The sequence below is a fragment of the Musa acuminata genome, chromosome BXJ2-10, assembly GCF_036884655.1.
Source record: "Musa acuminata AAA Group cultivar baxijiao chromosome BXJ2-10, Cavendish_Baxijiao_AAA, whole genome shotgun sequence".
In the NCBI taxonomy this organism is placed as follows: Eukaryota; Viridiplantae; Streptophyta; class Magnoliopsida; order Zingiberales; family Musaceae; genus Musa; species Musa acuminata.
The window spans coordinates 35016164-35031076 of record NC_088347.1 but is presented as its reverse complement, the minus strand read 5'-3'; the positions used below and the strand labels follow the sequence as shown (position 1 = coordinate 35031076).

The 14913-nt window shown below is 42.8% G+C and overlaps 3 protein-coding genes across 3 annotated transcripts; 1 reads left to right on the top strand and 2 right to left on the bottom strand.

The window, feature by feature from the left end:
• LOC135625376 (acyl transferase 7-like) lies at window positions 1-2766 on the bottom strand. Its single transcript, XM_065130106.1, has 2 exons — window positions 1369-2766; window positions 1-977 (listed from the first exon to the last, which is right to left on the bottom strand). The coding sequence occupies exons 1-2, from the start codon at window positions 1801-1803 to the stop codon at window positions 138-140; spliced, it is 1275 nt and encodes a 424-aa protein (XP_064986178.1). The 5' UTR covers window positions 1804-2766; the 3' UTR covers window positions 1-137.
• Window positions 2767-6218: 3452 nt separating this feature from the next.
• Window positions 6219-10574, bottom strand: LOC135625375 (E3 ubiquitin-protein ligase At1g63170-like). The gene is made up of 5 exons (XM_065130105.1): window positions 10417-10574; window positions 8826-9785; window positions 7999-8124; window positions 7622-7916; window positions 6219-6744 (listed from the first exon to the last, which is right to left on the bottom strand). The coding sequence occupies exons 2-5, from the start codon at window positions 9500-9502 to the stop codon at window positions 6562-6564; spliced, it is 1281 nt and encodes a 426-aa protein (XP_064986177.1). The 5' UTR covers window positions 9503-9785; window positions 10417-10574; the 3' UTR covers window positions 6219-6561.
• Window positions 10575-12683: 2109 nt separating this feature from the next.
• On the top strand, window positions 12684-13580 carry LOC135625807 (superoxide dismutase [Fe] 3, chloroplastic-like). Its single transcript, XM_065130892.1, has 3 exons — window positions 12684-12722; window positions 12785-12987; window positions 13388-13580. Exons 1-3 carry the CDS (start codon window positions 12684-12686, stop codon window positions 13578-13580), a joined length of 435 nt encoding a protein of 144 aa, XP_064986964.1.
• Window positions 13581-14913: the final 1333 nt, after the last annotated feature.

Here is a 14913-nt window from a genome sequence, read left to right as displayed (position 1 = left end):
TGCACACAAACGTCATGTTTCTTTCAACCGACACCAAACCAAGAAATCACAGAGAACACGTAATCGCAAAGAATCCGTCAACGAATCTTATTGTCCCGTCGAGCTCGGAAAGGCGTCCCCCTGCCTGCGCCGGGAGCTCAGCTCAGGCTCATCATGGCCTCCTGGAACGCCGCCACCTGGTCCTTGGTGACGCACTGCGTCATCAACCGGGCGCCGGGCCTCGGCACCGACGGCTTCACGAGGATGCACGTCGCGATGTAGTCGGCGTTGGTCAGGGGGACGACGTGCACCGGGGATCCCCAGCCGTAGTCGATCTCGGCGAACCCCAGCCGGGTCCAGTCCGACACCAGCAGCGACTCGTACGCCGACGTCAGTTGATACGGGTCCTCCTTCAGCTCGCCCTTGGCCCACTTGGCGTACTCCGCCGGCAGCTTCTTCTTGGCGTCCTTGATCAGCTTCACGATGTCGGTGATCGAGGAGCCGGCGATCGTCCTGCTCGCCGTCGTCACCTTCATGATGTAGTAGCAGTTGCCGTAGTAGCTGCCGTTGGCGGGCAGCACCTGGTGCAGCAGGCGGCGCGTGTTCATGGCGAAGCAGAGGTGGACGTCGACGTCAGGGTCGAGCCCGATGACCCGCGTCCGGCACTGCCAGACCTTGGCGATCAGGACCTCGAAGCTGGAGCACCGGTCGCCGGTCTGGTCGAAGAACTGGTTCTTGAGATGGCCGATGTAGTCCAGGGGGATGTCCATGATCAGGTACTGTAGGTGGACGTCGGTGGGGAGCGCGCAGGGCCCCGAGATGAACTTTGGGGGGTTAGGGATGGCGTCCCTGCACCAGACCGGCTCGACGCTGGGCTTGGCGAGGCCCCTCGCCATCTCTGCGATGGCGTTGAAGAACTGAGCTGCTCCTGGCCCGTCGGAGATGGCGTGGCTGAACCGAAAGCCCACCACGAATCCGCCGCATGTGAAGTTGGTCAGCTGCAATTGGTAAGAAAGCACAAGACTTTGAGCAACAACAGCGTCTTCCTCTTCCGCTTTAGCTGGTAAATGTCCATCTACTTCTTGTGAAGTCATTGATTCAATGGAAGATTGTGACGGGAGGGCAGATTCCTTCCTTGCAATTAAGGGCTTCTTTGGTGATGGAGGATTAAGATCTACCTGTTGCAGGATCTAGGGGAGAAGTGAAGAGGAACGGACAGGAACAGATAGATCGGATTGCTCAGCAAAACCATTCCTATGAGAGGGAGATCAAGGGTTTGCGAAGAATCAGAACACTGGGGGTGGTGGGGGGTGGGGTTCATTGGCCCGATTGAGATCTAATTGTTGCGGGATCCATATCGATTCCAGATTGAGGAAGAAGAAATGGCACCTGGACCATCAAAACGAGGCTTTCCTCCTCCGCCTGCTCCAGCTGGGGTTGGGGACGAGGCAGGAGCTCGTCCTTGGATATCATCAACGGGTGCTCCAGGTAGTCCAACTCCCGCAGGCGGCAGTCGGCGGACGCCTCGATGAACCACACCCCGGCCTCGTTGCAGGCGACCTGGAGCTCCCCCTGCTCCGACACGGTGAGCCGGCCGGCGAGGGGGTAGTAGTGGACCAAGGCCTTGGCCAGGGCGCCGCGAATCGCTGCCGCGGGGTCGCCGTCGCTGCGGTCGAACACGTGGAGGGACTCGATGAGGGCTCTCTGCGTCGGGTAGCGGTCGAGCCACGAGAGCCGGAGGGTGCCGGTCGGCGTCGGCTCCGCCGGGACGACCAGCTTCTGCGACAGCCTCGTCACGGAGATGGTCCTGTTCATCGCGGCCATGCAGGAAGAGGTCTCTGTGGTCGTGATGGTTGAGTTGGGATCCGAGCTTTTATGGTGTCATAGAGCGGGCATCCGGGCTGCTGCTTCTTCCTCTCGGTCTTCTTCTTTGCGAGGACCGAGGTCGACATGGGATGCTTGGACCAGTTGTTGCGTGTGGAAATGTATGCATCATGTGTCGTGGAAGCCAATCACAGAGACCAACTACCCAAACAAGAGACGCCCGACCCACTCCACGCCCCTAGTGTGCCCAACACCTGTTTGATTAATTGACCATATGGAGTTTGCACCCACTTCCAACCTTAGATTAAATTCCCCACAACCAAGCAAATATCAACAAAAACACAGTAGAGATGGAAGGTGAATTCACCCCACTGGATTCTGATTAGTTTGACTTTGGAAAAGGTCAAACTCATGAACACACACAATTACCAAGCTCAATTTTCCTTCTTCCTTTTGCCCATCAACATAAGGCCTCACCAATCTTGGCCATCTAATTCTTGTTTTTGTGGGTAGTCAGTAGCCCTCCAGTGGCACATGTGGATGCAGAAGTCAAGTTGGTGGCACCTCAAGCAACCCCTACTCATTCAAATCATGGGGTGCATGTTGACATCCTATCTATGTGTATCCAAGGTGGCAAGTCAACTCCCATAAGTTGAGGAAGGACTAGTCAAAGAAACAACACTTTGGTGTAAACCAAAAATAAACCCAAACCTAACTTATGCATTCTTTGATCAGGTCAGATCATGTCACGTTAAGACTTGCTACTGCATTTACTCTTTCTTTTGTGTAGTGCAGTGTGATGCTGAATGCTGAGCAAACATATCTTGACTTGGACTTGATCAGAGCAACACATGGATCAATTTTACCTGGTCAGAGGAGAAAACAAGGGGGAACTTTTCCCAGTCTTTGGACATGTGGATAATAGGCTTAAATTCCTATAATTAGAAGAGAGATGGCTCTAATTCAATCTCCTTGAATCTATGATAGTTTGGTATGATAAATAGTTGAACTTTTGTATCTTACTTGGTAAGAAGATTGACTCTGAATTAGGATATCTTGTAAATTAGCAATCCAAATTCCTCTTGTGCATGAAATCTTGTATTTTAGCCTTAATTAGTCAAGTTCTAATAGAGCTTGAAAAAAATATTGTATCACTTTCTATAAAGCTCAATGATAATAAAATATTCATGTAGTCGATCCCAAATAATTGAAACATTACGACTTATGGTTGGTTTAGAAATTTCCATCTTAAATAATAATAATAATATTATTATTGTTTTTGGACTTGTAGAGATTCTTTACAATCATCGAACTTGAAATATTTATAATTTTGATTATTATTTTCTTCAATACTAAAAGTGAGATTGAGTTGGACAAAAACAAATAAATAAAACTATTTAAATTGTTATTTATTTCAAGATGCTACAATAGGAACATAGTATTAGAACTCTGTTATAATAAATATTATGTGGATGTTGATAATAGTGAATTAATAAAGATGTACATATAAATATTAATGTCATTTTGATGACATCCACCAAATGTTCCAACTCTCGAAAACATAGTCTCAACAAACGTAATGTGAATTGATAGTGAAAATATTGGTAGAATCCTTCAAATCACGCAATATTAGGTTTGCATTGAATTGACAAATTTGGTCGCATCGATTCCTTGCCAACATGTTGATCGAACGATGATGATGATGTTGATGTTTGCATGTGGCCAGCATGTTACTTGTAAATTGTTGTTCGATATGATTGTTAGATTGTCATGTGGATCATATGATTACTATATGTTCTGACATATCATTGGAGCTCATTAATTAGCTTGGAGAATTTTTAGTGACACTATCAATACTAATAATCATAATAAAATCTAAATGGTTGAGAGTAAGAGTACTTTTAAAGTTGAACACATCGTATTATATTATATGATCTTCGAAGTACATACGAAAAATCTTCCACATTAGAGTCACAAATTTGACGGTTGATTCGGGCAAGAAGATTTGGTATCTTACAGTGTCATGAACAAGTCGGATCAAATCAAATTGATGATTAATCTTTAAAAAAAAATATTAAAATTTTAATATAATAATAATAATAATAACACGATGAATATTTCTCGATACTCTAATATATAAATAAAAATAAAAAATCAATTCCAATTGAGTTGGCACGGAAAGTGAGAGGGGGAAATGATAGGGTCATGATTTCCTACCCAACTAAAGAGAAGTTCTTCTTACATGGAGCTTTCATGATGTGACATGAGATGTTGTCTTGATGTGGGTTGAAGCTGGCATTCTTCTAGACGACCAGACTGGCTGATCACTTGATGCGTTGGACGGTTTGTTTTCCGTACGATAATGATATGATGTGAATTATTCATGCACTGACTGGATTGGTAGCTAAGCTTGACAATGCATAAAATATTTGATGAACTTAGGTATTGAAATTCCAACTCTTTGAGAATATTGTCATTTGATATCTAATTATCTCGATATAAAATCCTAAATTAATGGAAACAATAAATAAATCATTTTAATTTGATTAAAGATTTTGTCTTTGCCTTGAGATGCAATCAACCCATCTCTACATTTAAATATGTCAACAACTGATACTGAATTCTTTTTCATTTCTTTCTTTACAATGAGAATGACTACTTTCTTTTATAATGGATGCTATTACATTCAAGTCTTTGTCAGTACTTTCTATACTTATCAAGACATATACATCATCAACAACATTCAATATAAGTATATATATATACACACACACATCAATAACAACAACAAGAATGGAATCTGTACTCTTGCTAAATTGGATGTTCCCAAGACATGGATGGTGGGGTTCCTACCTTTCTTAAGCTAAGGAATGTATACAGCTAAGTAACTCCCCTTGCAAGCAAAGCAAGTGTAACAAATGCACTTGTCAGTGGATACCAAGTTGCAATAGAGCCTTTTTGGGGAGGACTTCCATATCTGGAGTAGGCACAATACATGATCTTATGAGTTGCTCATGCCAAAATGGAGAACAATAAGGATAGCATCTTCTTCTCAATCTTTATGTCTTTCTTGATCTCACAATCACATCATCTTCTTTGTTACAAAATCACAAGTCAGATCAAATCTAATCTACCATGACTCCTAATTATATTAGGACTCTCAGGTCAAATCCTTTTTAAGCATAAACTTTAATCTAACATTTCAACCATTCACCATATTTTGGGAGAAATGATAGACTTTTCTTGTTTGACAACAGTTCTTGCATGACTGAGTGGTGGCGGCTGATGGAGGGAGAGGAACTTGGCGATGGTGAGCTCTCCAGCATTCATGACTTCCCCCATCATCACTTTTGGTCTTGGTTTCATATACACAAGACTGATACCATCACTTGCACAATACATCAATATGTTGGTCATTCAACAAGTCCCTCATCGTGGCAGAACCTGTAGGATCATTCATGACATGATCTCTAGATTGAGATCATTAATAACAATAACCAGTACACTACTAACATCAAGAATGTGACGGAAGTAATATTCCTTGTCCTCTTTACATCTTTTCCGCAGCTGAGGAACCCTATCATCACCAATTGCTTGTTGCTATAGCAGTATACAATCCAACCTTCTCTTGTTTGATCACATGAGATCCCATCTTCCTCCCAGAAAGTCATGGTGGATTGGCTTTCAATGCACCTCCATAAACTACACCTCATGAGATAGGAAACACACAAATAAGTATACAATGAGAAGCAAAAGGTACGAGGCCAATAAGTTTTGGGACGTGACAAGCAGTAGTAGCAGTACCATTGGCAAAGTCTAGTTTGCTCTCATGCTGCTTGCCATGCTGCTACTGGTAGCAGCAAGAAGCACCAATGGAATGAGACGAGGAATGCACCGATCAGCTGTAGAGCCTCATGGTGTGCATAGCATCCGCTGTTAGCAGCACTGTGTCAAGTACAGGAAGGTGAGGGCAAGCTCTTCCAAGTGCCCCAGCATGCTCGTCAGGGACAGTGCCGACCCTGCTCTAGGCATGCTTGCAACAGTTACACCACCACCAACTTGCTCTTCTTTCGTCCGTAGAAAACAACGGAGAAATGAGAGTTAATTAGGTTTCATCTGGAGGTGTTCTGCAGCTGCCACCGGACTCGCTGGACGCAACGATCTTCAAGGACGCAGCCTCCATTGTGACCCCTTCTTCTTCTTCTTACTCCTCCCTCTCGCAGGCTGGAAGCAGGGGAGGGTGATTGGATGAGCTTGCTGCTCTCATGATCTCAACTGTGTTGCTCCTTGTTTGAAGAGCGAGAGCATGAAGCAGGAAGCTGGTGCAGGAGGCAACTGCATGCATATTAGAATAAGTGTTTCCTTAGTACATTTTTTTCACAAAGTGTACTGGAAAATAGAAATAAAACTGGAGATAAATCCAAAAGATTTTTTTCTGATAATATGTGGCCTGATTTATTTGGTACAGTAAAAGAGGATCCATCTGATACAACAATTTTATTCCATGAAGTGTAAAAGAAATAGAAGAGAAACATCTGCAGCCTTCTATTTATAGACATCCACAACACACGAAAAAAACCTAGAGAATCTCATCAGAAAGGCCCTGGTAGAATCAGGATCAAAGCATGTACATCTGCAGGCTTCCACATTCTTCTCGCTCCTATACTTTGGCCTAGAAATCTTGGCCAACCAGAGAGAGACACAGAGAGCATCTGTAGCATTACCAGAACAGGTTCTACACCAATCCCAAGCTTCCTGTTATGTGAATTCTGAGCTAGCGCCTGAAGATGCAGTGATGTTTCCCACCTTGATCTTGCAGAGGGGGCAAAGTGCATTTATCTTAAGCCACTTATCCACACACTCCTTGTGGAAGACATGGGAACATGGAAGCTCACGGAGCTCCTCGTTGTCCACATACTTGGCAAGGCAAATGCAACAAACCTGCAGAAACAATTGCATGGTTAGCTATTCGGCTCAGGAAAGATTGAACCATAGAATTAAGATCTAAGACCACCATGTCACCCTATTAATCCTAATGGATCACTAGCTCATCTTCGTTCAATCATAACCATTGCTGTTATAGTGTTACCAAAAGATCTACAATTACACCCATCCCTCTCCAACACTCATTACAACAGTCTTATCCCAGTGTTCCCTTCCCTAAAATGGCATGAATCTTGGTTTATTAAATAGGACACTAGATGAACACAGAGAGATCCGAGTTTAAATAAAAAAGACAATCTTGCTTCCTAGTTGACTTCTGCTACAATAAAAATCACAATTACACATCAACAATCTTCCATATATGGAATGGTCTCTAAAACACCATAACCATAAGCAGAAACTTTTACCATGTTAAATATATTCAAAAACATATCTCAAATAATGAAACACACTTACCTCATGCTGTTTTGATGTTATTTTTTGATTCTCCACCAGTGAGACAAGTTCAGAGATGTTAGATCAACAAATGTTGGTTAAAGTTATTCTCAAGTTTGGTAAGACCTAGTGGTGATATTTTTATTACGTATGTCCATATTGAATCTATGTGAATCAATGTTGTTTCCATGGTTCCTGTGATTTGCACAATGGTAGAGTTAGGTTATTAAACAATCTGCACCCACGAGCCCCAGTATGCAATACAGCAACAATAGCACAACGATATTGCTAGACCAAGCCTTGGACTCAGATGATAGTCCTTAGTTATCAGTAGCCAAGCTATGACAGGTAAACTGCTGATCTTCCTAGTAGGTGCTACTAATTTCTTAGCAGATGCATCCAGAAGATGAGCGATGACACATGTGAATAAAATACTTACAGCATCTTCACCAGAAATCATTCGCTCCTTGTCAGTCCCAGCAGCCAATATCCCACCATCGCATTGACTTTCCAAGTTAATTTCTCTGTCCCCTCTATTTTTCCGCCTCTTTGTTTTGAACTTGTATGTTGGCAATGCATCGATTGATTCTGAGGTAGCACCTCTACCATGGAACATATCCTCTCTGAAGCCCATGATTGATATAATGCAAGGGAAGCAGCAACAGATAATTGCACACAGAATGAAAGGCAAAGCATAACCAATACAGCTGAATGCAAGGAACACGATACATAACCTGAGAACATGATGAACTGGAAAAGGTCAACATCCAGATTGTACATAATAAAAAGGGAAACAAAAAGGCAGTGCTTTCGTACCTATACAAGTTAGGGGCATCATGAGAAGAAGAGTGCCCGCCGAAAACCCATACATTTCCAACAACAAACCACACAGCAAAAAAGCAATCCAATGCCATCTTGAAATGGTCAACCATAGACTTCATCCTGCAAATCACGAAAAAACAAATGTAAAATAACACTTTACTGGTGACTATAAACTATAACACAGAAAATTCTGCAGTGATCACCTTACAACAAGAATCAACAACATCAATGATTAGCTTAAGCATTTGTACAGACACCAATTTTTTTTTCTCGAATAAACAAGCTTCATTTGAAACAAATAGATAATGTAGGGATTAACTTAAAATCTTTCTTTAATTATTTCCCTATCAGCAACTTCTAAGTCCTTTATTGACATGGCTATGCAACCACATGTTTAACACACATCATACACTTTATTACAATTACAATGGAAAAAGAAAAGACTAAACATTTTTAAATGGAGACTTAATTAGACCAACATCCAAAATTTAAGTTTTCATAGAATTTAAATACAAGTACCAATCATTTTTTGATGTATCTCCATTAATTTTCTGTTTTTAACATGTGCATTTGAATTGAATTCTCATCATGATCAAGCAACATTGGCTCCATTTGAATTGAATCAAGGCACTTTGAAGCAACAAGTACAGGGATTAATATGCTAAGGCCAAGTTCCTGATATCTTTTGAACAATTATATATTCAGACTGTTGAATATTTTACATGAAGTAACTACAACTGATTAGCATGTTAAAGGCAAATAAGTATAAATGATTAAATAAACATAATAATCAAAATGAACTCAAACAGATTTATGAGTACCTTCGGCTACTAGTTACTGTTGTTTGCCATGTCTCTGACACTAGATTGTGGCCATTTTCTTGTTCTGGATCTTGAGTAACAGTGTAATCAGCATGAACACCGGATCCAAGAGGGCTATTATGTGTGTTACCCTGATTAGAACGTGCTGGCCCTTGCTCAAAGCTCAGACTATTGCGATGAATGTAGCGCCAATAAAGATGGGGAAGTGTAGCAATACAGCCAGCTGTATAACCTATGATCCATGCAAATAATGGAGTTCGAGGATGCTCATGTCTTGACATGGAGAGCACTATAATAGCCGCTATGATTTGGCTCATGTTAACAACAAGCTCAACTGAAATCCACAAACCAGAATTCAGAGGACTTCTATTTCGACGACCATAATTATCAGCTCTCCTTGGCAAAGAAAAATTTATCGAATTAGAAACATTTGGCGTTGCTGAAATTAATTGAGATACAGGAGCCAAAGTGCTTGTCGAAGGCCCATCTTCATTATCTGCGCCATCTGCATCACTGTTGTCGGTCCGAGTGGAGATAGAAGCTGAAGCATCGTTGCGCTGTGATATATCAATTACATGCTCACGTCTATTTAAGTTAGCTGCTCGATCCATCATGAAAAAATGTTGATCAGTCTGAACCTCACAGTTTATTTCCTGAGGTGGAACAGCCATAAACATCCAATAACGGTTGAGAAAGTAGCATTGGAATGTAGCAACAGGCCACAGGTCACATTCCTAAGGTTCTTCCTGTGGCACAGCTCACATTTCTGTGAAATATAAGCTTGTCCATGCAGAACAGCTAGACATAGATTCTTGGCAAGAATTGACTCCCAATCCTAACTTCAGCTTTTAAAAAACCTGCCACCTTTGATGTTTGAACGAACAATTTTAAACAAACACTTAAAAGCATAAGGCTTTTTTGCTCTTCTAATTAATAGCAGCTGAGTGAGATGCAGCAAACCTGCAAATCAAGATATATGTTTAGATACTCAACCAGTCAAGAACATGCATGTCCACTGAATTTAACTGTGATGGCGATACATAATCTGAGAAAGGGAAGAGCTCACAATTGAACGACACTAATATCAGCTGCCTCAGAAAACGAATGAAGGCCAAAGGGTGTACTATAAGCAAATCAAGTCTTTAGAATTTCACGTTATAATTAATGGAACAGCGAAAGACTTTTGCCCCAATGAAGGATTGACCGACCATACATCAAGTGTTCAGGTGCTGAATCCTAATGATATTCAAGTAAAGAATGAGGTACAACCAACGACATCAAAGCTCAAACTCCGAGCAAATTTAACAGTCCAATTATACGTCTATCTCCAATAAGTACCCCATAAAACAGCAATCTAACAAGTAATCGAGAAATTACGTCCCAACTCAATTACCACTCACAACATCGGAACAAAAACCTACCAACAAATCTCGATCATTGTATACATACAACAAAAAGGAAAGGTAATTTTGCAAGAAATCCAACGCATGCCATCTGGATCGGACGCCAAGAAGATGCAGAACCCTAAAATTGGAAGGGATTTCTTTCGATCAACGGCAAGGGAAGGTGAGCGAGAGGGCAAAGAACTCACACGGATACCCCTAGCTGCTTGTTCTCCTCCATCGATCCAACACCTTTCTCCTTGGAATGATCGGAGGAGTCGCAACTCGGGCCGCTTTATTCTGCTTTAGTATCCGAAGTGGCTGATGCTCTCCGTGGACGGGAAGCTTTGGGACGCCTTCCATCACCGTCCGAACAGGAGATCAACAGATCATGGTGATGGAGAGCCGCAGAGGACTATGGCGACGAGATGCACGGAGCGAACGGCTGAGATTGACCGGATCAATGAGGCTGGGTCATCATGACCGGAATCTCCTCTCTTGAGCTGACGAAATGTGTACAGCTGGCGGACACGTGTACCGCTATGGTCGATTGATTGTGATGGACGGTATTACCAAAACGGATGCTTGGATTTTGCTCGTGACACCAAACCCAAGCTACCGGGTCACGGCGAACCCGTCCTCATACCTGCCTTTCGACCCAGATTTGTCTTCGCTGGTCCCAGCCTCACCTCCAATTATAACTTAGGTAAACAGTTGCGTGTAAAATTTTCATGTTCATACCGGTCTTTTTGTCCCGTTTGGCGGTGATCGACGTGGAGACACCGAAAGCATGGCTCACAAACAAACAAGTCGACCAAGTAAACCAAATGCTCGCATAAAACTTTTATGCGGCAGTCGAAGGTTCTGAGGCGAGCGACTCGAACGGAAGGGATGAGTTCCTGTGATGACATCGACGGTTCATTAACAATCCGCATAAAATGTTTCGCGCGAATAAATATTTAGGGAGTTTGTATGCGGTCGGAGAGGTGGTATAAATACCGCCCGCTTCGTTCTTCGCGGCTTCGGTGGGAAGAGTAAACGAAGAAGCTCTCCTTTTGGCTCCCATCTCTGGAGGAAGACGACATAGCCAATACCCCTACGAGAAGGTCGGAGGAGCGAAGGGGGACGCGGAGATCGGCGATTGAGATCGGGCTTCGGTGCCTTCATCGGTTGCCGTTTGACGGAGAAGGTACCGACGGCCAATGGGATCCTTCGTCTCCCTACCTCCGTGGCTGTTGCTTTTTTCTCGCATTTGGATCGGATTTGTCGTTTTCGAGGTGCTTTTGGAGGACTGATCACATAAGAACTGTTTGGGGGAAAAAAAAGAGACATTTTTGGGGGTTTCTACGAGAATTCTTTATTTGGGGAATGGTGTTTTGTAATTTCGGTTGATCCAAGGGAATTGGTGCTTTTTGCGCGTATCTTGATATCATAAATTCGACGACAATTAGGGTTCTTGGTTGTCTTAGCACTTGTTTGGCAATCTACAATTGAGAGTATGGTTGCACCCACGGCGGCCTCGGGCTTCTTCCAATATTTTCTACCGCCCAATATAGATCACGGCGAATCTTGATAGTCATCAATAAGATTCAAGCAAAAGTTGGACTACCCATCAGCCACCAAGATCGCATCTTTATTGCTTGGCATGGGTAATCCTTGATCTTCACCCCCATGGATCGTCTCGTTGGCGCACAGTGACGTGCAAAGGTCAGGGAGAAGGTAGTGAAAAGAAACAATGCGCATGTTGTAAGCTACTTGTACATTTCGAAGCATGAAACCATAAGAAAGCAGCTGTAAATTCTTTCGAGAACCAAGAAAAAGTGTGGGACTCGAATTTTCTCAAATTTGTTGTGATTAGAAAGAAAAGATGAACGGGAAAAGGAAGAAGATCCAAACAACAAGAATAGTAAAAAGAGAAATTTATGAAGATAGGAAAACAGAGGATGCAGGTGAAGTCGAAGCACACGTGGAAACAAACATTCCAAGAATTTATTTAGGATGCAAAGCCGACATTCCAAGTTCCTATCAAACTAACATAGATTGAACCGTACAACTCTATGTGTTTTAACAACCATTGGGGTAGACTGACTCGATAAACCGATGAAGCCAGAAAAGTGCACGGGGTACCTCACCCTTTCTTCGTAGGATATGCTACCAACCATCACCTCTGCGGAAACAAACAATAATATTATTAGTTTGGCAAGTTCTACATAGTCCCATATCAGAAAAATCAAATTTATTATCTCATATTGTAACTATAAATAAGGGTCTGGGCTTTAAAGTTAAATACATCACAAGAAAACCTAATTATTTGCTTTAGGCTTGGGCCTGGGCTTTTCTTGTTTAGTAATTTCGTAAGGTATTTGTAATAGTCTTTTTTATCGTTTTTATTTTTCTGCTTTATTGTCTTTATTGGGTTGTCAAAATTATTCTTTAATAAATTTTCTACGGAACTACTGAACTAGTAAGTGGGACTATGGTGTTGGTTGCTTTTAAATCTGACTTCTTGGAACATGTACTGTAACTCAGTATTTAGATTTTTGTTTCTAAAGTTGACCTGCCTTGCTTACATCGTAGGATGCATTGGAACCATACATGAGCAGGAGGACACTGGAACTGCACTGGGGCAATATTCATCGAGGTTATGTAGATAGCTTGAATAAGCAGCTTGCTAACAGCCCATTGTATGGTTGCACAATGGAGGAGCTTATCAAAACCACATTCAACAATGGCAACCCATTACCAGAATACAATAATGCTGCCGAGGTAATTATTTCCATGTTTTAAATTTTAGATTCTAATGAAATATCAACAAATATTTGCTATTTCATTTCATTCAGTTGTCGTCTTCAAATGACCTCCTCTCTGCATTTTCTTGAGTATCTGGTCATGGTCATATTTATTGCTGTTCATAGTTGATAAAGTGGTTTTTAGCTGTTCCAACTAGTGCTCTTTGTATTCATGCGTTTTATCTGGTTACATCAGTTCTAAATCATATCTGTTTCCGATAGACAGTCTGACAGTAACATTAAATTTGAAAATTTGCATGTATGGAATCATGACTGGAACCAACTCAGCATCTAGATGAATCACTTTGGTTTTACCAAATTGAATATATTCTGAAATAGTTCACAAATACTTCAATCATAATCTTGTATGTGATAATGTACTGGTCTGGAGCCATGATTTCTTCTGGGAATCAATGCAACCTAATGGTGGAAGGTTGCCATGGGGGGGAGGTGTGCTCGACCAGATTGAAAAGGACTTTGGCTCTTTCTCTAACTTCCGAGATGAATTTGTACATTCAGCTATGATGCTTTTCGGATCTGGCTGGGTGTGGCTTGTCTGTGAGTTAAAATTGTTTGGACCATAAGTTTTCTTCGTTACATTAATATGTCCCTCTCAGTTTAGTTTTGTGCAGGATCCTTTTTAGTTGCTAGTTTTCATGTGAAAGCTTATTTGTTGTTCGAATCAAAATTATCATAATCCGCGAAGAGGTAAGAAAAAAAATAGAAGAGGAGGAACAGTTAGACATGAGAGGAGAAGGTGATGATCACGACATCCATGAAGAAGAAAGAAGAGGATTACAACATCTATGAGGAAGAAAGAAAGTTCTAGGAGAAGTGAGTGTCCAATCAGAATTTGGTCGATCCAATTCATCGTCGTTGTCCTGTCGTCTTGAGTTCTAGGAAAAGAGGATTACGACAACGATCACCACGAAGAAAGAGGATTCTACAACGATCACGAAGAAAGAAAGTTCGATGAGGAAGAAAGTTCTAGGAGAAGTGAGTGGCCAATCAGAATTTCGTCGATCCAATTCGTCGTCGCGTTTGTTTGTCGGCCCGCACCAAGTCGTCGTCAACCGCACTATCCGATTGGCTTGAGATTCTGGGGGTCATCAAACGAAATTTGCTTATAAGATTCAATGAGGGCAATCATATCACGATAATGGCGAGTTGTGACGCAGCTTCTCAGGCCGATCAGCTGCCTCCTCCTCCACCTCATTCCGCAGCTATCGTTTCCGACGCTGGAGAACCAACATCAGCTTCTCAAGTCGATCCGGAAGCGCAGCTGCCACCACCTTCTCCTCCTACCGATGATCCCCCAGCAAGCTTCTTGGAGAAGCTCGTGCCGGTGGTGCTGCAGCTGAGCCTTTTGGCCGCTACCTTTTCCGACACTGGAGAACCAATACCAGCTTCTCAAGTCGATCCGGAAGCGCAGCTGCCGCCTCCTCCTCCTCCTCCTCCTACTGATGATCCCCCAGCAAGCTTCTTGGAGAAGGTCGTGCCGATGGTGCTACAGCTGAGCCTTTCGGCAGGCATGGTTACCTCGGGTGGCAATACCGCCCGTGACCACGGCCATGAGCTTGCGGTCAAGCTCTACCACTTGGCTGTCTTCACTATTTTCGGCTTCGACATCACCCTTGGTATCTGTCTCAGTGCGTGCTTTGCTGGGACCGAGCCTTTTGGCTGCTATCTTTTCCGACACTGGAGAACCAACACCAGCTTCTCAAGTCGATCCGGAAGCGCAGCTGCCTCCTCCTACTGATGATCCCCCAGCTTCTTGGAAAAGGTCGTGCAGGTGGTGCTGCAGCTCATGGCCGTGTTTACGGGTGGCCCTACCACCCGTAACCACGGCCATGAGCTTGCGTTCAAGCTGTCGTCACTATTTACGGCTTCGACATCATCCTTGTGATCTGTCTCATC

Bases quoted from the DNA above. Each gene is read 5' to 3' on its own strand.
- LOC135625807 (XM_065130892.1), top strand. From the start codon at position 12,684: ATGGTGTTGGTTGCTTTTAAATCTGACTTCTTGGAACAT. The intron at 12,723-12,784 runs GTACTGTAACTC...CTTACATCGTAG, and splicing joins AATCTGACTTCTTGGAACAT to GATGCATTGGAACCATACAT. The intron at 12,988-13,387 runs GTTTTAAATTTT...ACTGGTCTGGAG, and splicing joins GCCGAGGTAATTATTTCCAT to CCATGATTTCTTCTGGGAAT.
- LOC135625376 (XM_065130106.1), bottom strand. From the start codon at position 1,803: ATGGCCGCGATGAACAGGACCATCTCCGTGACGAGGCTGTCGCAGAAG. The intron at 978-1,368 runs GTGCCATTTCTT...TACCAATTGCAG, and splicing joins GCCTCGTTTTGATGGTCCAG to CTGACCAACTTCACATGCGG.
- LOC135625375 (XM_065130105.1), bottom strand. From the start codon at position 9,502: ATGTTTATGGCTGTTCCACCTCAGGAAATAAACTGTGAGGTTCAGACT. The intron at 8,125-8,825 runs GTACTCATAAAT...CGTGATTTGCAG, and splicing joins ACAGTAACTAGTAGCCGAAG to GATGAAGTCTATGGTTGACC. The intron at 7,917-7,998 runs GTACGAAAGCAC...TCATGTTCTCAG, and splicing joins GATGCCCCTAACTTGTATAG to GTTATGTATCGTGTTCCTTG.